Genomic DNA, 23,572 nt, shown 5'->3' with positions numbered 1-23,572 from the left:
CCTCTGATGGTTACCTGAGGCGACATGACGATGGTCAACAAGCTCGTTAGTCAAGACCCCCTTTACCTTTAACTGTCATTAGTTTTATGTGCTCTTTTGTTTCACTGTTTGTGTTACTCATTATTATGAACTGTGGGTAGTTCAAGTGTAAAACGCACAGATTTATCACAGCCAACGAATCACAAAATACACAGTTCACTGGGCTGTTGTTGTAGAATATAGCAGCTCAAATCTGATGGTAACTAAAGTAGGTATAAATTTAATAAAAGTGAAGGGACATGCAAAGAACAACAGCCCCTCTCATGCTGCACATAACTAGGAATCTTCTCTGTTATAACAATGAACACATTCGAAACTGCAGCTGAACAAAGTCTCAGAAAGTAACGACTCTTGATCTCTTGGCCTTCTGTACCCAGACTCTGCTCAATGCGACACAACGGACAGACTTGGATCTTATTTTTTAATTATTCTTCAGTAGCAAATCAATAACCATCCACTGTGTGACTCCAGAGGTCTGTATAATGCAAAATATATTGACCTATTTTAACATTGAGCCGTGACATTTGTACTTTTTGGGACATTTATCACCCTCTCAAACTCACTCTTTCTTAACTATGAAGCAGTAATTAGTCGATTAGTGTTAACGATTGATCATTGATTTAAAACAATTTAATCAGAAATGCCAAACAATGACCGGTTCCTTTGTTCTTGGTGTTATGCAAGACTAAATTGAATATCTTTAAAGACAGTTTCAGTTCTGGGAATTGTTATTTTTATTATTTTCTGATATTTCATAGACCAAACAATAAGTTAATTAAGAAAATAATCTTTAGCTGCAGCACTATCGAATGCTAGATGAGGAGAATTAAGTTGGAAAGAAACTTTCTCCAGCCAAAACATCATGTCAAGGTGATAACAACGAGGTGTTAATGACAAATCAGATGATTTTGTAAACATCTTGAGTAACTGACCTAAGATAAAAAACTATCAAGATCACATATGGTCGATGGTGCGGATTAATTATACAGAAATCTGGTTTTATTCTTAGTAAAACCACCACATACACCCAAAAAAAGCGGTGCTGGATGACGAAATCATCTGCCTCACATTCGTGTTTGCAGCGGAGCTGTGCAGAAGTTTTGATCTGGTTCAAATATATTAAGTTAAAAAATACAAAGTTCACTTGGCAGTTGATGTCAGCTGGCATAGCACCATTAATTACAACATGTCAGGCAAACTGGATTTGTGTCATACTCATCAGAGTATGAAATAACCTTTACCATCGTCTACTGGAAGTGAGTTTGTTGTTGCCCCGCTGTGATTGATGTTTGCGTACAATTTTGATTAACCTCAACTTTTAACTCACCGTCACGAACAAATTATGTGCACTCACGTTGGAATGACGGCTTTAAAAAGTTACCTAACTATGAACATCAAGGTCAGAAACACACGACACTCTTTAAGTTTTATTTCCTCTGGCAGTGTGGGACATTTCACTCTGCAAATCTAATTCTCCGTAAATGCATGGTTTCAAATATGGTGCACTAATGCTCTTCTATGATTACTAGAAGCAGAATGTACTACTAGAATGACTTCACATATCCTCTAATAGATTCTAGAGAAGATCAGACATCCGGTAATGAATTGAACTGAATTTGTAAGAAGGGAAGGAGAAAACGGAGGGCGGTGGTTGGTGTGTGAGGGCAGGAATCAAAGATTTAGCCATGCTGATGAATGCATCCATTAAAAGTTTGGGGGGGTGGGGTGGGCTACATAATTAGAGTTGTAGCTCTCGCTCGAGTCACATCTGATTCGTCCTTTTAAGAAGAATCAATCTGAGAATCAAAGCGGGGCGGTGGGTGCTGTGTTCCACATCACAGCGGTCTGCTGAGCAACAACACTGGCACTCGTGCATTAATCTTTTCACCCCCTTTAACAAACACAGGCTCACGCTCTTCCACAGCTATTACAAATATAATCAGGTGGGAGACAGCTACAATCAATAATCCATGTCTCGGCATAATGTGTTGGGGAAATTGGCATTTTTCTGCATTTTAATATTCCAGTCTTTAAAGATGACCGCAAAGGCTCATCAATAAAACCATGTTACCTCTTGATATAGGTAATTAATCATAATTCTTCTATGGATGCTGTATTTTATTTAGGTTTTAAGTTCTATCAGGACCATGTTCAGTATTTTTAAGGGCTTTTTAGCTATAGGAAACTTTACATTGACTTTATTTTATTTGGCTTATTTGGGACTGCGTATGATATTAAACATTTGTTTTTGATAAAGTGGCTGATCAATTCTCTAATAATTTCTCAATTAATCTTTTGATTTAATTTTCAAATGACTTGTTTTATCTAACCAACAGTCCCAAATCTTAAAATATTCAAACTACTGTCCCAGAAGACAAATAAAACCAGAAAATCATCATAACTGAGAAGAAGGATCTGGAAAATGTTTGATGTCACTGCTGTAAAAATGAATAGCTTAATCAAGTAATCATTTCAGTGCTTAAAAAAGAATAAGATGTGTTACAGCGATGTGCACATTTTCCCACACATACATGAGCATTTATAAAAGAAGAATGCTCCATGTAACTATGTACCTTTGTGCTCCAGGTACAATCCCCTGCGAGAAGTATGAAATGGTCACACACCACCAAGTATTTCACTGATTTTGGTGAAACTGGATCATATTTTATGGAGAAAATGTTTTCTGGTTTTCCCTCTGGTATCGCGCTCATCCATCTGGCGTTATAAAGTTGCACTTTGTACTTTTTCTTTCATTGAATGAGTGATGCAGCAGCACAATTATCGATATATGCAAACAGATGTTTAAGAGCATCAACTGTGGGAGTGGAAATGAGGCTCCTGCCTGTACGGATATTTCCACAGTGATCGAGATTCATAAAACAGAACCAGGCGTACGCACAGATTTATAAATCTGATGAAAAGAATGTGTATGCATATTTCTGTCTTCACACAGTTTTATGCATTTGCCCCCTGGTGAAACTTGTACTGTACCAGAATTAGCTCACAGCTAAATTTCATCAGCATAACACTAAACACGCAGGAAAGGACTCGCTGCAGCAAGTAATACACAACAGCACATCAGTTATAGCATCAGCAGAACTGAACTCCCCTGTGTATGGAGAGCTCACTGCCTGTTTACGGATAATGTGCATGTTCTTGTCTGAGCGCCTCCATACAACCGCACACGAACACACTATGGGCAGCCTGGTTCCTTCTGCCCATCTGCACCACAGACCCATGTTTGTGATGTAGCAGGAATTAACTGTAGAATAAGGTAATTAAATCTGCCAGCAGCTGTCCGGCTTGGCTGGTGGGTTAATTGGTAGCAGATGGATGACAGAGGTGCCAGGATGTTCCCTATAAGATTAGTAAATGAGTGGAAGAGGATGGGATACCGGAGGATTTACAGAAATCTTAAAAACAAAACAAAAATAAAGGAAATCTGGCTGTCTGAGGATCATGTTTCAGATCCAGTCTGTCAGGAACCTGAACAGAGGCAAAGTCAGTCTGTTGGCTATCGATGATAATTTGTCTGTCACTGCTAGCGACACAATGCCGCTTATCAGCATCCGTTTGTCAGATATTCGCTGTAATCTTTTCACTATGAAATTGTTCTATCAAAAAAAAAAACACTTGTTATCTCCGCTCCTGTTTCAGAAAGGTCAACCCCAAATCCAAACACGACCGGAGATTGCTCTGAAAATGAAAACGGTTGGAAGTTGCGTTGCGTGACCGTGGCATTAACAAGATCGTGTCAATAAAGGTAATGGTTCGGAACAGATTCCAAATTAACACAACTCATTTAAAAACATGCAAATATTATTCATACGATCTTCCAAAGTGTCTGTGAACACAGATTAATCCTTATCCAAATGTCATCGCCATTGTAAAGCTCAGCCTGCAGCTGCTCCACTGTCCGTAAGCGGAGACTGTTTGTTTAGACTTTCATTTCTCTGTTTCTGCAAACTCATGCAGACCAGAATATTGTTCCTGCCTAATCTAACGACTTTCTTCTCTCTGTTTATTTTTATGTGGTTCGAGGCGTCCCTAGAACTGAAATTCTCTTGTTACCTGACTGTGAATTAGCGAGGGCTCGATAAAATATTTGCATATTTCCTATTTGCTGACGATTTGAATGTCGGCACACGTTTTTGAATCAACCTTTGCCTCTGGGTGCCAAGACGAACAAACTACACGAGCTCTGATTAATGCAAGCCAGCGTGATAACTCGATATCGTCTTTTTTATCAGGGATGGAGGACGGTTGGAGGTGAAGGCTGGCGCCGAGACTCACCTCCCCAGGTTGATGACTCCTCGGGGGATTCCTGTTGGCGTGTTGAAGGCGGGCAGCAGCTTCTCTCCCAGCTCCATTACTTTATTCTTGAAGACCTGAACAGAAAAGAAGACAGCAACTTGGTTATTAGACGCATACAGCACGTGTGTTCATGTTCGTCAACTCATTCAGGTTAAAAGAAGAATTACTGTCGCAGGCTAAGAATCACAGGCCTGCACCATTTCCCCTCAGATTTCCCTCTGGAGCTAATTATGTGAAACACAAAGCCGGCTGCAACAGAACTCCGGCAGGATTAAAAGCAATCTCATCGATGTAATCTACAACAGTCCATTTAAAACCGCACTTCCACCCAATCTCTATCGGTCAGACTCACTGAAGCCAAGGCTGAGGAAAAGTTAATGTATCTTATGAGCGGGATTATCAGTCACCAAATCTCTATTAGCCGGTAGGAACAATGTCAGAAGAAGAAAAAAAAAAAAGAAATGGAGAGAGTAGAGTGAGATATTGAAATCCTGACAAAGAGATAGACGTCTGAGGAAAGCAAAAAAAAGGGCAAGAGGATTTATACAAGAGTCGGAAAGCCTTGGAGACGAGGGAGAGTAGAGAAAGTGATTGAGAAGAGAGAGACGTGCTATATGGAGGGAAAACAGAGAGGACAAAGACAAAGCACAGTCAGACAGACAGAGAGTTTGTGAGCCTGGCAGCGGGGCAGAGCGGTGACTCAGCAGAAATATAGAGCAAGATGAAGAGAAAATGGGAAAAACAAATTGCAGTCGGACTGGTAGAAAGCACCGGCCTTCACCATTAGGATTGTTATTATTTTACAAGTGCAGTCTGAAAATAATTCACCGAAGCAAACTGAACAAGCACTAGTGCATATCCACTGTTGGAATATATTCATAGTCATGTGTCTCATTGTTCTGTACCTCAAAACACATCCGGTACATGCGAATGCACAAACCTTACATAGATTACATACAGAGCCATAGCTGCAGTGTCCTCTTTGCAGATTTACAAAAAAAAAAAAAAAACACAGCCGTATCACAGACTCAACAAGAGGAACAAGGAGGTTTCAAAGTGGCAGATACAGTAAATAAATAATACATAACACATAGATGATTGACTGAATGAACAAACAGAATAGCTATTGAATTGACAACTGTAATTTCCCAAAATCGCATGGGCTGGCGTTTGATGTTTCCTGGTAAATAAGATGTTCCTACAGATGCTGTCAGATGTTTCCTGCTCTGAATCCCGAACGTGTGACCCGAAAATAAAGCAGCGTGTTGAAAAAGATGCCTCGTTCCATTCAGACTGTTCACTTAAAGCAGTGAAAACAATCTTTAGTTATTATTTATCAGACAGCCCAGCTTGTCTGCTTCATCGGGGCTGTGTGGGTGTGTTGTGATCAGACCTGATTAACAGCAGCTTTGTCTGAAATCTTTATTTACTATAAACTGCATTTTATCTATCTATCTATGATTATTATTATTACTACCTTTAGTCATATCTCCATAGATATAGTGATCATTATTTCATTGCTACTGTGCATCTGTGACTGCTCTCTCTATCTCCAGCAGTGGCTCAGGAGGTAGAGCGGGTCGTCCACTAATCAGATGAACGGTGGTTTGATTCCTGGCTCCTCCAGTCTGCATGTTAATGTGTCCTTGAGCAAGATACCAAACCCCACACTGCTCCGGAAGACTGCACCATTCAAAAGTTTGATGGCACCCTTTGCATGCAAATGCCATCACTGTAAATGGGTGAATGAGATATGTATTGTAAAAGCGCCTAGGACAAGAAAGGTGCTATATAAGTACAGTCCATTTACCATTTCTATATCCACTAAGCTACTTCATGTATATGATATGGGGAGCAGTGAGTGAATGAAAAACCCTCTGATTCTCATTGAAATGATGCTAAGACAAACACAGAAATCTCTTAATTTCAGGGCTAAAAAAACTGTTATTGCAGCTTTAAGAAAAAGAAAAAGTAAATAAAAAGTATTATTATACTCAGGTATTTGTTTTAAAGATTATGATGTTTTGTCCTCCCACTGTTGTGGCCACACACTCTCTCAAAAGGTTGCAGGAAGGGTCAAGAGGGGCGTTACACAGTCACTTGTTAACTCTGGCAGAATAATACAGAACAGTCTCGGCCATGTGTGTGTGTGTGTGTCTTGTTTTTGTGTGCGCTCCCTTAGCTCTCTATTTTATCAAAGAGGACACTAATGACCCTCCGCCTGGTCCCATCTCTCCTCATCTGTTCTTTCTACCACCGCTGCTGCACATATTCAAAGCAGACACACACTTAAAGTCCATAACGGGCACACACACACACACACACACATTTATATGTCTTTGTACTTTTGTTCGTGTAATCATGCACTGTAAACACACGTACACACACACTCACAACTATGCACTTTGTCTGATGTGCAACACCTAAAAACACACATCAAGTGACAGACAGGCGAGAAGCAGGGGCAGCCGATTATATTGCAGTCATTTATTCTTGTTTGCTTGTTTATAAATTACTTAATTAATTATAGTAAAACCCCTTTGGCTTGCATCTGCTCTGTGATTTACTGTACACAGCACAAAAGCTAAATTAAAGGCCGTGTTCATAAATCTGTCTTCACTGACGCACTGCTGGTCTCTTGTGCCACACTGAGAGCCTCCTCCGGCACGTGCGCTTCATTACTAAAGTGCTGCTGTAATTACGCCGCCTTCCCATCCGTCCAATAATGCAAAGCTATCAACAAATACCAAGAGTGGTTATGTTCCCAATTTGTGTTTTTTTTTAAACTCCACTGAGAACGATGGGACTCGACGTGACACCCGACAGACGCTTTCTTCCGTTTCAGTCGGAGTTCCTGTTAGGAGGGCGGATAGGAGTCTGGACACAAATGGCTTTTCTATCAGCTCTTAACCGCACATTAGACATGCAGTCATCTCTCTTACTGCAAACATTGTCAGAGCTCAGCGGAGAGACACTTTGAGCAACATTTCTTGTTCTGCCACTTCTGTTTACCGGTAAAACCTCTCAGTCCTCGCCTCAGGGAGCAAAGGATACAGGAAAATGGGTCTACGCACTCTTCCATACCAGCTACTGTATGTGTTATCATTCTTAGCTCTCCATTTGTTCGATTGTCTGTAAAATATTGTTGTGAAAGGCAACAACTAGGAAACATTTTAACGAGCATGTTGCCCTCCTGAACTAAATGACACGTTTTTTAAGCGTCAACAGTTTACGAACTCCCTTCTCCCTGCACACATGAATCTTTAGGAGGAGGTCATGTATTTTAATTTTAATAAATAAACGCCAAAACATCTGTGCGCTGCTGTTTTTAGCATTGCTGCACGGCATGTGATGTTTGATATCAAGCTAGAAATAACTGTGACACAGTATCATCACAAAAAAAATACCGCGACTGGAGCTCAGATGTAGTGGAATCACGTCACACCCACAGCCTGGATTTATCAAACCTGACAAGCGCTCACATAAAACACGCTTAAAAACACCACAAACACAAACAGTTTAGGACGGCTGACAGCTTCATTCTGAGGGTCATTCAGGGTAATGACCAGCATGTTAAAGCTCCTCTAATGTTACTCAAACAAGCATGAATCCTTACAGTAACTCTGTGGCGTGCCTGTTCTTCAATCAAGCAGCAGTTTGCATTAAATTGCATTAAATACTACAAAGCAGTCTCTGGTTTTGCACCCACCTACTTGGATGCGCTTATACAGCCATGCATTACCTCCTGACCAATGCGCTCCTCCAATGAATGCCCGTACGCTTAGGGCTTTCTCGTCTCTTGTTCTGCATTGGTGGAACGTCCTACCAGCTCCTACCAGATGATCAGGGGCATCCCTCTTTACCTTCAAAAACCTCCTGAAGACCTCCAGCTCTTCAGAGAGTACCTCCTCTTCAACACTACCAACAACTGGACATGATAAATCTATCCCTCTCTAGTCAAATGTCACTTGATTCTATGTGAGTAGTACTTTGCATTGCTGCATCAACATGTCCTTGTCGCGCTGAACCTTGATTGAAGTCACTTTGGATAAAAGCTTCAGCCAAATGACTAAATGTAAATATAATGAATAGTGCAATCATCGGGAACTGGCTGCAGATTTAGAACTCTAGTGAGTATTTATGTAGGACTGACACAAAATAAACTAGAAAGTTTGTGATGTTTTTATTCATTTCTGGTCGATGGAAGTCGATGACAGATGAATAAGACACATGGGGCTTTGTTTCGGACAACGTGTGTTAATTCAGATTCTGATCTTGGTCTTTTCATAGCATTTGTTCGCACAGCAAGAAAAATATACCTTCATCCTTATATCCTTTTATCTTCAGGACACATTCTCAAGTCTGACTGGAAAGGTGATGGACACGATGAATAACTAACGCAGCAATAAAATGATTCACAGAAAAAATGTGGGCTTTTAACGCATGAACAAAGCCGTGTGTCTCTTACTTACACCTGCCATCACCTCCTCTACTTTTCCCACATTACTGATATGTAGGAGACAAAACTGATCTGCCGAGAATGGGAAATGGACGGCAAGCAGCAGTGTCATGGAAAATGTAATAGCAGCTTCAAAGGACTGCTTGTGGTTTTCCTTGTTTCTGTCCAGGCAGAGTGCATGCATAATGTTGTCTTGTTACGAGTCCGGCACAGACACAGTTATTTCCATGCAACTGGTTGCTTCTGTGAGAAGAGGATGTTTCACATCAGGTTCCTGCGGTCCAAAAATAATGACTAAATCTAAAAACTTGGTGGGTGACATGTCGAGAATCTTCTGATGCTGCCAGCTGAGAAAAAAGGACATGTCTACAGACCACAGATAAATAATTCCTGTTTGGTAGCACAGATCTGCAAACTAACCCCGTCTGTCACTATCACACACTAGCATGCGAGTCCCACAGTAATTTTCTCATCATCTTTTCCGTTTTCGTCCTTAATTGCAGGGCTGCAATTAACCATTGTCTTCACTGTCGATTAACCTGCCAACTATTGATTGGATTGATCGTTTCGTCTATAAAATGTCAGAAAATAGCGGAAATTAATGTCAATCTCATCTTCCTGATGTCTTCAAATGTGGTATTCAGTTTACTAAAAACAGACAACTGATCGATGGTCAGAAGAGTAGCAGATAAATTCTCATGATTGCTACACCTCTACTGGATGTACTAAAAGTTTGATAAAAGGTTCACCAATATATGTTCAGCAAATACTCATTTTACTGTCGCTTTGTTTGTAATATCTCGACAACTTTTGGATAGATTGCCATGAAATCTTAGTCCAGATGTTCTCAACAAGAGAACTCCTACTGACCCTGGTGATCCTCTGACTTTTCCTTTAGCTCCACCATGAGTTCAAAACCCTTTTAAGGGAAACTGTTAAAGCTAACATCTGAAAAGACTTTTGATTTTAAGGTTTTAAAAAGTCACAAGTAGTAATTTCCCTGTCTTTCTCTAACATAATATATTATATGGTAACCCGTTCAAAAGAAAGCCACGGTTCTCTTGTTTGCACTCGAGAACAGTTAGGCAGTGCTAGATTACTCTCTGCGGAAAGACAAGCCATCCATGCTAAAATGAGGAGAAGGAGACGTGGATGCAGAGCTGCATCATAAGTGGAAAAGATGCTACAACCCATGCATACCATCTGTTATCATGGGTAATGTAAGCTGGAGGAACAGCACTAACCAGACTACAGAGGGAGTATCCAGTAGGATCACAGAGACGTGGCTAAATGAACTCACTTTGCACTCGCTGGTAACTCAGGATGGCTTTCAGGCCAGAGCCAGAAGTCAGCCTTGTATATTGTGAGTCATTCACAAGCACGTTATAATAAGAACATTTGAGCTGCAGCCTGAATGTGATCCTGGTGTAAGAGATTTGAGCTTAACTCGTAAGATTTGTGGCTCTTCTCTACAACTCTGGTGAGGCTGATATGATGACTAATTTGTGCTGTTGGTGGGAAAAAAAATTCAACAAGGCCTCATCTTTCATGACACTAAAAAGAAAAGGCTGAGTTTCCAAACTCCCAAACAGAAATGCTTACAAAACTTTATGTTTCATCATAAGTTAAACTGTACACCTGTGGGGTTATGTTTGCAGTCTGCAGTGTGTGGGTGTAAAGAGAGTTTTTTCGTGCATCGTTATTTCTATAAAATATTCTTTAAGTGGTTTAAAAATGTGTGTCCACACTCTCAAACACACACATTATTATCAGAGCGGTTCAATGGCCGCTGCTGGCTGAAAGATATGAGGTTTAATTCTGCTGAGGCTGTAATACAGTAAGACTCTCGGTGCGAGATAACTGGAACAAGAAGTCGATTTCTTTATGAGCAGCGGCTGCACCTGGTTGTTGTTTCTTTCCCAGTGGCATTGATCATTATTAAGGATCCTTTTCTTTTGGGAACTACTTGGGAATTATTCAAAAAAAGAAACATAAATCTCAGACAGCGGGTGTAGTCATCACTGACTCAAAGAAATATTACAATTCTTCAGTCATATTCCCCAATATCCCTACCCTTTCAGCTGGATCTGACAAGACTGACAGAGGGAGACCTTTTCTTGCACATTGATTTCGTTCTTCATTTCACAAGCTGTTGGTGCCAGCTGACTGAAGCAGAAGAGTCCACAGGTCGCAGCACCTTCACTCAACTATGGTTCAACAAGTCTGAAACTCAGTATGATCAGCGTTGTTGCCCTTGAACACTTATCCTGCTTTGAACATTCAGGTGGAGGCTGCTTCTTTCAAAATATATTAAATGTGTTGGAAAATAGTTGCTGAAAAACATATGACAAGACTTATACGACATATTACTGATACGTGAAGGTTAAAACAGTTTTTCACCAGTTTTCAGTCCAGGATTTTGTGGGCGGTCCTTAAAGGGTGGCTCGATGACACGCCGGGGCTACCCTGAGCATACCCCTGCACCCCTAGCAGAGAGTTAGAGATGAATTCATCTCGCTTAGAGTGTTTCAAAGTTAGTCATGTCATTTTCTGAACTCAACTGACACGTTTCAGGAGTTTAACACCTAATTTCATAAACATGTCTTTATACTTAATCATTCAAATTTGTCTGGGTGGTTAATAACACTTTCTTCTTTGGTCTGCAAACTACTGCATGCATGCCAGTGATTTATTTCAAATTTCAGCTTACATCTGTTCTATTTTATTCCACAAAAAAAAAAAAGCACACATTTCAACGTCTCAAATCGGTAAAAGAGTGACATAGTTGTCTTGAACACTGTCAGCTAACTCAGCGGCACGCAGTCCCACATCAACCATTCACCCCTGATGTCGGAAATGAAAAGTACTCTGCATAATTTATGCAGCATAGCATCGGCTGCTCGCTCTCAGGGCGAACATGCTAAAGCAGAATCCAATAAATTAGACATGAGGACATTCTCGGAAAACAAACGCAGCAGTAAAATTGAAGCACCTACCAAAGCCCAAATTGGAAAACAAACAAGTGGCGGCTGCTCAATCAAGCCCCCGCTGGAAAGGAGCAGCTCTAAATTAGTCCACATTAGAGCTATATTGTTAAGCAATGTTCATCAGCTTAAATGTTCCTCTCTCAAGTGCACAAGCCGCCCACCTACTTCCTACCCCTCCCTTTGACCCAATAAACTGGGCTTGTACAAATCATTTGCTGACTGCTGTTACTGTACAATTGGGCACTCGCAGTTGTTATTTCTTTCGATTCAATTATACAATTACTGTGCATATATATTCCCTGCCTTGAGCCTCAGATCTTGATGTTATCCAGAGCCTAATTACTGTGAAAGCACGCCATTATATCTGCCCCGTATGTGTGTGTGCGAATGCCAGGAAAAGGGAAAAGACACTGTCTAGGATTATGAATCCTTGTGAAGATGTTCTTGATTATCTATTATAAACATAACTGCTCATTATTGGGATGTTTCTACTTATAATCTACAGGGTAGCCACCAAGTGGCACTGTATGCTGAGTTTTTCTATGGGAAATCAGATGGCGTTGTGTTTTTTTTTTCTTTCATCTTAATGCAATGTTATTGCAATACCATACCTGCATGAAAGAGGGGGGGAATCCAGAGGGAGAAGTTAACCCCATCCATGTTCCACTGTCAGGAAAAATACACAGAGACTCTATTAAACTTGTGGATCTATCTCTGAGCTACCTGTCACAGCAAATCACTGTGAGCCATTGTCTACAGAGTTTGAGAGATAATAATGTTGACACACTGGACCTCATCAGCTAACCCCGTGCCACACACTCTAAACTCTCCGCACAGGAAAGATGAAGGAAGATTTCCTGTCACATAGCAACATTCTTATACCTGTTTACGCATTGATGGATGTCATACAAGATCAGCCCTCCCTGAAGCAGAGACCCAGTGACCCATCAATAATTCAACCTACAATTTGCCTGGTGTCACAACCTCTCTGCCATTATTCGGGAAGAAGAGCAGGAAGAGGTGGGGGATGACGGGATGCAGAGAGGAGCAGTGGTTGGAGAGGATGTCAAGTCCACTTCTCATTAAGACCATGACAGAGTCTCCAAGACTCGGTGTAGGAGGACAACAGAGAGAAGAGCTAACAGGTATCCTTCCTGTGTGGGCACTGGCAGACAATACTTGCAGAGAAAGTGCAGTGAATCTGAGAGATCTTGTTAAAGCTTAAGAGAGGAAAAACTGTCCAAGACTGTCTTTCAGTTAATGCAAATGGCCGAGACGTTGCAAGACTGAGTGGGTGATGGATTAAAGTTTTCACATGTACTTTTTTATATGCCGTCAGCAATTTTCCAATCTGCAACAAAAAAAAAACTGCTAGATTTACCCAAAGGCTGCACTGTTCATTATTCTCCACAAGAGAGTTACGGTACTGGTAGTACATTAAAAAAACATGTTTGTCCTTAAGGATGTGCCAGAGGACAGGCCATGCAGTCATTAAAATCTAAACAGTTAACCTTCTCGGGAACACGACAGCACACGGTGAGTTTCATTCCATTAGATTGAGATATCTTTGGTGCAAAACTGACATTTTGGCCTGAAAGTGGCTCTAGAGGAAATCTCAGTTTAATGTCCAAAGTTTTTTTTCCCCCCCTCTACCAGTCGCTGTTTTGTCCTGACCATGAGAGTCTGCGCCTATCCATCAAATAGATGTTTTTCTGAAACATGACTGAAGAGCTGGACCTGCTGATGGCACTAGATGAAAAGTCAAAGGATCGCCAAAGACTATAGGATTCATCAACTGGGGACCACGAATGCCCAAACAAAATCTCATTGCAATCCAATACTTGCTGAGGTAATTTAATCTGGATCGAAGTGGTGCACTGATCAACAAACCAACAACGCACTAGCACCACGGCTACAACAACAACAAACAAGATGTAAGACATGTTGTTCTGCACCAAACACCAACGTGATTATTCTAAGGCAGCTTGTAGCAGAGGATTAATCGGAGGCGACAAAGAGTTTCTGCCATTCCTCCATTTAAATGGTTGTCAGGGTGCAAACAAAACTGTATAGAAAAGGAGCATCTTTGAATTTATCCCTTGTTTTATACCCACGACTCCTCCTTACAAGATATCTCTGAGTGCAACATCCTGCAAATACCTGTTGTTCCTTCTCCAAAAGAGATAAACATAATCTGCGAGAAAAGAGCCAGCGGATTGCACAAGAGCGGTAATGAGATTGGAGGAAGACAATGCGATGAGGGGGTGAGGATAAAGCGCAGAAGATAAAGCAGCCACAGCCTCAGCGGAAGACAGAGAAAGAGAGAGAGAGAGAGGGAGAGGATGATGGGGGTGGTTTGCATCTGAATGTTTGACTGGGATGAGAGGAGGCGAGGCAAGATGAGGAAGATCAGATCTGGGTTATCTGTGTGGCCTACCATGTATCAGCGGTTCGGTTGGTGACATGAGCTAGTTGTTTGTGAAGAGAAAGAGAGAGAGAGATTTTTTTTTTTTTTGAAAGCTCCTGATGGCAGAGCTGAGCTTCAAAGATGATCGCCTGCCTCATCAAAGGCTCGACTCAGGGGAGGATATGGCCACTGCGAGGCCATGCGTGTAGGGGGGAGAGAGGCTGTGAGTGTGTGTGTGTGTGTGTGGAAGTGAGAGAGGCAGATGTTTGCCTGAGAATGTGTTTATGTCGTCTTTATGTGCACGTCACCACTGTAAATTAAGACGGCACATAACATGCTTTCAGAGATTAACGCTTATGGCACGAATCGTTCATTTATGCTCCTGCAGGAGGCTGTTGTGTTGTCAAATGAAAAGGTGGTGAGTGGAGGCACAAGCTACAAATGTTCTCAGCCCATGCAGCGCGTGCAGTGAGGTTGCTGCCCTGGAGTGCCAGTGCTATATGTAATCTATCCTCCTTAAAAAATATATATATGAAAGCCTACATTATCACTGAGCCTCTATAGAGTATGTGAAGAAAAGGCAGTTCAGCTTAACAGTGCACAGGCTGCGTAGCGCAGATAACTGCCATTCAGACTCACAAAATTTCACCGCTTTTCCTAGAAAATTGAAACGAGTAAGACACTCCAAAAACTCAATTTCACAAGTTCTTCAAAAGGGATGAGAGCGAGGACAGCAGCTCACTTGTTATAATGATAGATATTTCATCAGCAGACTGTAATGTCATATTTTAAAAGTGAGAATTAAAAAAAAAAAAAAACTTTGATACAAGGTTAAATTGGATTCTTTTCGATTAAAAAACTGGAAACCACTTGAGATGGTAATATATACAATTATACTATACTTTCGTCAATGGATGTTCTGTCTCCATATGAGAGAGTGGGAGGCGTAACAAGGGTGTTGCAGCGCTGCAGAGCCCATGTGGAAATGTAGAGACGGTGGTTTGACTTTTTTGGCACGTGGACATTAACTGCTGTCTGCACCGCTTGCAGACGAGGCAGCAGTGATTTAAAAAAAATGTAGATGGGGGGTCGTGTCAGGGTCAAATTTAGCAATATCAGGCAGTTACACCTCAAACCTAAGAGGCAACCCCTGTGGCTGTGAAATGAAGTCTATGTGGAAGTGTGGAAAAACTGCAGTTACTCAAACGGCCACTTGAGGCTGGCTACAGAACAGAGTCCATCTCCATAAGAACCCATGTTGACATGTCCAACTTCACAGCAGAAATAAACATGTTTACAAAAAAACAGTTTTGGCCTCTATAGCTGATTTTCCCGTTCATGACAACTGTACTGAGGGTGATGTTCTAGGTGGCGTCAGGCCCGCCTCAGGTCCACCGATTATCCGTCCAATTATTAGATGAACAGGGAGAACAGCCAACAAGGCAGCAGCCAGAGCCACAGATTTTGCTCTTCAGAAACTTTGCGTCACGCACACAGCATCCATCCTTCATACTGTCAGTGCTCAAACCCGAGAGGAAAACTGAGGCATTGAGGCATTTTCAATCAACACAAATCAGCTCCTGTAAATTACCTTGTTTTCCCTTCCCCTACCTGTGCCACATTTTATGACATTTACCTCGGCCTCCCACATTACACCACATGTCTTCCCAGCTAGTAGAGAAAATACGATTTCTAGTTTCCAGGTACATTTTCTATAAAATCCTCTACATCCATCCTTTGATGCTGTAAATCTTTTAGAGAATTAAGATAAACCCTTTAGCGTAAAAACACCTTTTAACAACAAGCTGCTTGGTCATCAAGGTTTTTTTTTTTTTTTTTTGCAGGGGATTCAGACTTTTTACACGGCCTGAGGTCAAGTACATTCAAGTACCCTTGGATCGAGACTGAATCTCTAGCAGCCGTAAGGTTGCTGTTGTGCAACTGATCTCTGTGTGAAATGATAAATTCCCTGCAGGCAACAGTAGAGAAACAAAATAAGGTGATTTTTAGAGAGGCAGCCCCTTCACACAACACTCTATGTAAACTCTCTAAAAAACACATCAGCCATAGACATGCCTTGAGGCTTCAGTCTTCTGTTTAACAGCGCTACAGAGGCATTGCTGATGACATGCCATTTTGCCTGTGATCTAAAATGCTAGTTGCCGCAGCCTATATCAAATCATCCCCTTAGGATATGAAGCATAGGGCGTTATATTCCTCTCGATCATCCACCAGAGTCGTGATGGATCCTCTTGATTCTTTCAGCACCAGCCTCCAATCCGTTAGGCTATCATCCTCCCTGAGTCTACCTCAGGGACCTACTTAGATGGCAATGTGTTCTCCTCTCTGATTGGCCTGGCAGGCTTCCTGTTGCCGCGTGCACGCTGTTGCCATGGTTTTGGCTGCGCTGCAGTGTTTGCTAGCTCCATCTGTCTTGGGTGTCAGCTGGGTGGAAAATGCTGTGATTCCACTCATTTTCTCACCAGGGGGTGGCATCCATCCTGCTCTGTCTCCTCCACTCTTCTGTCGCCACACACTGGCGCACACATCAACGCAATTCCTGCCTCAAGTTCAGACACACAGCCTCGACAGTAAAGAGGATTGTTGTTCAGGGGTTGGACATGATTCATCAATATGAAGGCAAAATAATGTTAGGCAAGCTAAACAGATTTTGGTTGACTCCTGCCAAAAGACCCAGGTGCAGGATTCAGGCACCGGGGGTGAGAAGAAAACAAATAAATACAGTGGAGCTATTCTGAGCCCAAAGATAAAGGAGGTCACTCATAGCAGCAAAGTGTTAAACCAGCTTAAATATCATAATTGAGCAGCTGTGCCAAGCTGCTGCATGTTCTGCATTCCAGTGGAAATTCCCAATATTTTATCCACTGCTGCATATTTTCTCCAGCATTTTCATTTGTAAAATTGGAAAGTCTGGACATGTAGCGCCTGAATAATTTAAGTTTGACTCTATCAGAAAGTGTAAGGCAACGTGGGCAGCCACATTAACAACACTGCAGTATTGACGGTGTGCCTACTGAAGCAATGCCATTGCAGAGCCATGCTTCAGGGCATCTGGCTTGTAGCCTTTCCACATGAGATTAACACCAGAGAGACTGCGGCCACTGGCCCTTAGCCATTTCTACTGGAACATGCCAATAAGGTTCAGTCCAGTTTCTCCTCGGGGCGTTGTTGATTTTGTCCAAGCGTAACTTGTGCTGCATTGGAATTCACGTTTTGGACACAACAAGAAAAATGGACACGCCTGTTAAAGATGTAGTCGGACCATTAACTAGAAAAAGGAAATTGCACTGCAGCAGCTGTAAAAAAAAACAAAACAAAAAAAAACAGACAGCTACAGGCATGACCAACAACATAAATAACCATGAATCATTCTGACAGTCTTCTTCGTAAGAAGGGGTGGCTTGAAGTTTTGACCTATCACAAGAACTGGAATATCTTTGGGCTGTATATTCTTACAAGATGGTGAGTAATGATATCTGATTTTCCCCAGACGCCTAGACGTGTGAGGCCCCGGGGTCATCGGAGGGATCCCCTGTCTTGACACAAATGTCACAGCTCATAGATATTGCATGGGACTCAGCCGTTTGATGCTAATTGAAAGTTACTGCTCACCAAGCGCCATGGTGAAGAGGAAGTGCAGGAGTCTTGTTACTCATCGGCCGATATATACACAGATGCACCAATGATGATCTTATAGGGTAAATATATTTGATGTATTGTATTAATGTTTACCTCATCAAATAGCACATGAAAATGTATACATACAGTATACAGATGATAAGTAATATGCTAAATAAGCTATATCACTGACCATTTATGAGGCTTTATCTTATCATGATGCTCGCTTACCCCCCATTTCCAGTAAATTCCCATGGCAAGTTTCTGATTTGGAATATTTCCAAAATACCCCATCTTTTTTTTTTAAAGATTATTTTTTTGCCGTTTTATGCCTTTAATGATAGGACAGCTGAAGATAGACAGGAAGCAGGGGGCAGAGAGAGTGGGAGTGACACGCAGTAAATGGCCGTCCGATGCGGGATTCGAGGTGCAGCGAGGACTGTAGCCTCCACACACGGGGCGGCTGCTTAACCCACTACAGTACCGACCACCCCGAAAAAATTCCCCATCTTAACTTCACATGGAAATCTGGAAATTTGCCACCCCTTTGCAAACCAAAGTGTTGAGTGCCCAGTTCCACAATATAAATCTGATGTAAAGAATGAGCTCTGTGTTTTGATTGTTTTAACATAATTACGTTTGTGCACAGTTTTATGCATCAGGTTTTGAAAGAAGGACACAGAGAGAAGAGGGATCGGTGTCTTGACACAACAAATGCAAGGCCACTAAATTGTCTAGAAATCAGGATTTGAGTGTGATGCACGAAAATCAATATCCTCCCTGGAGCAGAACATATTTGTCAGTCTGGTCAGAGAAAATACACAGCGATGCCCTTTCTTTCTGAAGGTGAGCACAGTGCAAAAAAAATAAATAAATAAATACTAAAAACTGTGTGAACTGAACTCACTGGGACTGGCACAGAGAGGCCGTGGAGCTCAAGCTAACTGGCCAACACCGCCCACCAGCAAGTTACCATTCACAGGCAGCCCACCACCTGTGAGGAACATTACAGGGTAGCGATGTGCACATAAAGCAGGATTGTGATGACCCTGACGGGCAACACTAGGCGGCCATCAGCTCGCCGCTCGGCTGAGAGACAGCTGTTGGACGCATTAGGAGGTCCTCAGTCGATGAGCCGGCAGAACACAGAGCTGCAAAAAGGGTTAGACTTTTAGTCCTTATAAAAGTGTGTGTGTGTGTGTGTGTGTGTTTACTTGTGCGTGCCCTGGTTGGATTTGTCACATCTGAGTGCCAGTGCCGTTACGTGAATCAGTGGTTGGCCCCAGGTTTGGAGTCAGATGTTTAAATGTTATTTATTGATGCGTAGAAAACAATCAGCTTAACGCAGCACTACATTACCAATTATTTTCAGAGCAAATCCTGCATGGACGAGTGTGAATGTGCTGCACTCAGAGCAGGCCATGCTTTAAGGTGTCAGGGTAATAAAGGCAAAGTGTTCATTCATGGGTGGATGTGCTTAAATGCTTTGTAAAGACACCGAGCGACTTATCCGGGCAAGTCGTTGCTTTGTGAAAGTCACCTTGGCGTGGTTATCCAAGTCTAAGTCAGCGATAATCAGGTGAGTGCTTCATAGAGACTGGCATTTGGTAATGTCCCAGTGCAGTCAGGACACCCAGGCTTTGTTGGGACAAGTCACAGGTTCTGTCACAGCAAATAATCCTGCTGTCCTCATCGAAGCTGAGACAGCAGGCCGCTGGTCAGCTTGTATTAATTTCAGAGGGGTGCAGGAACTCGCTGAGGCCATCGTGGTGACAACAGCAACAGTCAAGGTGTCTCCTGGGAGGGCATGCTGTCACTCCTGCCACAGTAATGTCCACACAGGAGGCTTAACATTATTTTTTCTTTTCTTTCTTTTCAGCAGCACCTGGCACTGTTACGGCGTATTTCAAACAGCAGTGGCATGTGGGAAGAGCTCACCTGCCTTTGTAGGAGTATGTGTGAGCGGAGGAGAAAGCACGAGTGGTGGTAGTTGGCAGCCCCTGTGTGCATCCAGTTTGAGGTGGCAGATGTGTCACGTTGTGAGGGCAGCTACCTGCTTGGCAGCTGCGAACCGTCTCATCGCAGCTCTGTTTGTCACTCGCCTTCTCTCTCTTTTTGTTTTTTCCCCTCTCTCTGTACGACTTCTTACACCGCTGATCTACCAATTTGCCATCGCCTCCAAACATCCCAATTAGCACAGAGACGCAGAAACAGCTTAAATGCTCACTCAAACTTAAAAAAGTAAGGACTATAAAAACACCGGAGAGGCCATTAGACGTTTGGATTCAGTCGAGTATGTAGAGGGAAGAGGCTGTTTTCACATGGAGATGGCAATTAAAGTGGCCTGAGTGCACAGCGTCACAATTACAGCTTAATTATACATTTAAAAAAATTCTAATAATCTTAGTTTTCCTATCTTTGCTATCTTACTCTATTTCAAAATACATAAGACACATTGGTCTTTTGTTTTCCACATATTGTATGTCCAAACAGCTCAGTGCATTTATTCAATTTCTCATTTCTCACAGCAGGATTAGGTTACGTTTATCGTTCCCCTGAGAACTATTGGAGCAAGCAGGCGAAAGCTATCGTATAACCAACAAAACCTGCCAACCAGAGGTAAAAAAAAGTAACTAAGTACATACTACAATACTGCAGTGCAGACCAGTGTTTCTCTGAGATGTGATACATTTCAGTTCTCCTGTATTTAGGAATAACTATTGTATGTTGTAGTACATCACATTTACAGCATATGACATCTTTAATCTTTATTTTGCAGATTAAGATTTTGCATAACGCACACGCTTCACTCTCCATTTCATCAGGACATTTTGTCCAGTATTAAAAATCTCAAAGTCTCCTGAAACAAGTAAAACTCTCTGAACGTAGTCGCATGTTTTCATGTCTTTATTCCACTGTTCATCTTTTAAGAAAATGACTTATTTCTTGAAACAAAGATGTTTCTTTGATCAAATCTTAACTCAAGGCCCACACACTGGCTACTGCAGCTTCCAATCACCTCTCACAGTACTCATCAAGTATGAAAAATTGTTTAAGAGCACAATTACGACTCAGTAATTTGGAGATTTGTCACCTTATAGCATCTAATACATTGTCACGGACTGAACCACTCAACAGTGTATAAGGTATAAAATAAACTCAACGCCAACCAGCTCAAGAATAATAATGCCTTCTTGTTGAGGCATAGATTATATTAATAGTAGTAGTATAGTATAACATACAGTATATAAGGATAAAAAACGATTTTGTGTGACTACCTGTACGTTTAAGTATATTTTCATGATAAAAAGGAAGTTTTCTGTACTATATTTTTGTATCTTGGCACTGCTACTTTGAGTAAATGATCTGAATACTTCTTCCAACACTGCTGCCAGCTCACCACACCTGAAAAAATCCACAGAAGTACTGAAAGAAGAAGTAAAAAGTTTGTAGATGGGAAAAGCATGAGAGAGAAATTTCTTTTTCCCCCCACTCGGTGCGATACCTTGAGCGAATGCCAGACTCTGTGTCCATGCACCGTGGGCAGAATGTGAGGACACGGACGGTGCCAAAACACAGTTTGGCACAGAAAGAAAGCACTTCCCAGCCCCACTACACTGGCACTCCGCCCAGTCACTGCTAGCCTTTGCCTATTTCAGCCAGCATCTCCACTTTGAAGCAGCGAGGACATTTTCTCCCCACGAGTGTCTGACAATGTCTGAAATCAAGACATGTTCCCCCCACTGAGTTACAACGCAGGTTAACTTGATCAATGCAATCACGGAGCTGGCGATAGAATCATAGTAAGATGGGGTTCATTAAGACCCAAATTAGCATGCAACTTCAAAGGGGAGCACCCTGATTGGCTTTGATTGGCTCTGATTGATATCATTATGAGAGCGGTGATTGTGCAGCCACAGCTCTGAGATGGCTGGCGGAAAAAAAAAGAAAAAACCCCAAAATAAAAACCTTTTTTCTCTCAGGAAGAGAAAGGAAGCTTTGACCTGATGTGGAAGCTGGGGAGCTCGAGTGGAGGTCGCCATGTGTTCAATTTTTGGCTGTAATGAAATGTCGCGCTAGCAGGAATTGGCCCAATGTCGGCCTCCAAAAAACAGTTTGGCATGATGGAAGAGAAATTGGTGGTAAATGAGCTCAAGGGGAGCAGAAACACTTTGAACCAATGATATAGAGGAAGCAGGTGGAGTAGCGGGGATGATGGCGGTGATGTTTCCTGTTGACTCGTGATGCTTGTACATGTTACTTTTAATTTTGAGCATGACGTTTGATCATTAGGCAGCGTTCATGCAAATGAACAGACACTTCCCGTGGGGATCAGAACACCAGAGCGGGTCTCAGGAAAAGTCTGATCGGTCACAAGACGACTGATGGAAGAAGACAGAAAATAATATTCTGGTTATTTGTATGTGTATTTGTGTGTATTGTAACAGATATGAAGGTCCAAAAGTCTTGACTAGAGCTGAAACAATTTGAACAAAATTAATCAGGGTGGCCGGGCTCAGCATTAGAGATAGCGTTAGGAGCTCAGACATCCGGAGGGAGCTCCAATAGAGCCACCGCTCCTGAGCCAGCTGAGGCGGTTCAGACATCTGATTAGGATGCCTCCTGGGCGCCTTCCTCTGGAGAGGCACGCCAGACTGAGAGTGGACCACAGGACGGACCAGAACCCACTGGAGGGACTACATCACCCATCTAGCCTGGGAACACCTTGGGATCGCCCAGGAGGAGCTGGAATGTGTTGCTGGGGAGAAAGACGTCTGGAACGCCCTCCAAAACCTGCTGCCAACGCGACCCGACCACAGATAAGTAGAAAAAAATGGATAGATGCATAATTGGCACCAATCAGTTATCTGTAATCACACTCATTAAAGTTAAAGCTTTACTGATTTTCTTCATTTTCAATAATAGTAAACCAAATATCACTTATACCATAATATTTAATTAACAGCTTTTTGGACATTATCAGTCTATAAAGTCCATAAATTTATCATTATCAGTCTTATCAGGCTTCTAAATTATGTTAATATACAACAATTGAAATGCTCTCAACTGGACACAGTGTAGAGACTAAAGGGGTCACAAAACAAAAATGTTGGCAACTATTGTTCTAGACCAGAGATTCATACACTGAGCTCTTAAAATTTAATCTTCTTGCAACCCCTCATCACACATTGCATCAAGTATGTCCACGGGTTGTGATGGTTTAGAGAGAGACTGAAGTCCTGAAACTCAAAACAAAACAAAAAAAACATAAAAACTTTATGAAGCAGAAATATGTTGCTGTGTTTATGTTTTCCACTCCGTCTTGCAACTACTCAGATTCATCCTGTGCCCCTCTTGTGGAGGAAGGGAACAGCGATTTTCTTCTTTCAAGTGTTTCATAAGAGAAAAGTACAGTTAGGAAAGAAGTCAGAGAAAAAATGAATTTGTTGGCTTCTGCAGCAGAACAATGGGTTTTATTTTTCCATTTCCCACCAAGGTAACCATCTCCCAACACCTTAGAAAGAATGAGAACCAGCACTGTTCTTGACCCTTTTTTGTACATATCACAGTGAGATTCTGCTGACTGGATCCATCTGTCGACAGTGAACTATGGTCGTACTCATCTTCTTTTAAACAAGCCGGCAAGTTTCATATTCGGAGGAGGAAATCAAAATAACAACAAAGCGTGACATCAAAGAGCTCAAAGAAATCTGATCTTGAATGAGC

At 41.9% G+C, this 23,572-nt stretch overlaps 1 protein-coding gene across 2 annotated transcripts in view; it reads right to left on the bottom strand.

Annotated features, from left to right (window-relative positions):
* The window catches only part of LOC104924713 (mannosyl-oligosaccharide 1,2-alpha-mannosidase IA), a 187,542-nt gene that overhangs the window by 17,073 nt on the left and 146,897 nt on the right, over window positions 1-23,572 (bottom strand). For both annotated transcript variants that reach the window (XM_027287354.1, XM_027287355.1), the window contains exon 5: window positions 4,333-4,427. In XM_027287354.1, coding sequence (XP_027143155.1) covers window positions 4,333-4,427 — 95 coding nt within the window. The remainder of the gene's footprint in view (window positions 1-4,332; window positions 4,428-23,572) is intronic.

This window comes from Larimichthys crocea, chromosome XIII, assembly GCF_000972845.2.
Source record: "Larimichthys crocea isolate SSNF chromosome XIII, L_crocea_2.0, whole genome shotgun sequence".
NCBI lineage: Eukaryota > Metazoa > Chordata > Actinopteri > Sciaenidae > Larimichthys > Larimichthys crocea.
This window is presented reverse-complemented; position numbering and strand designations above follow the sequence as displayed.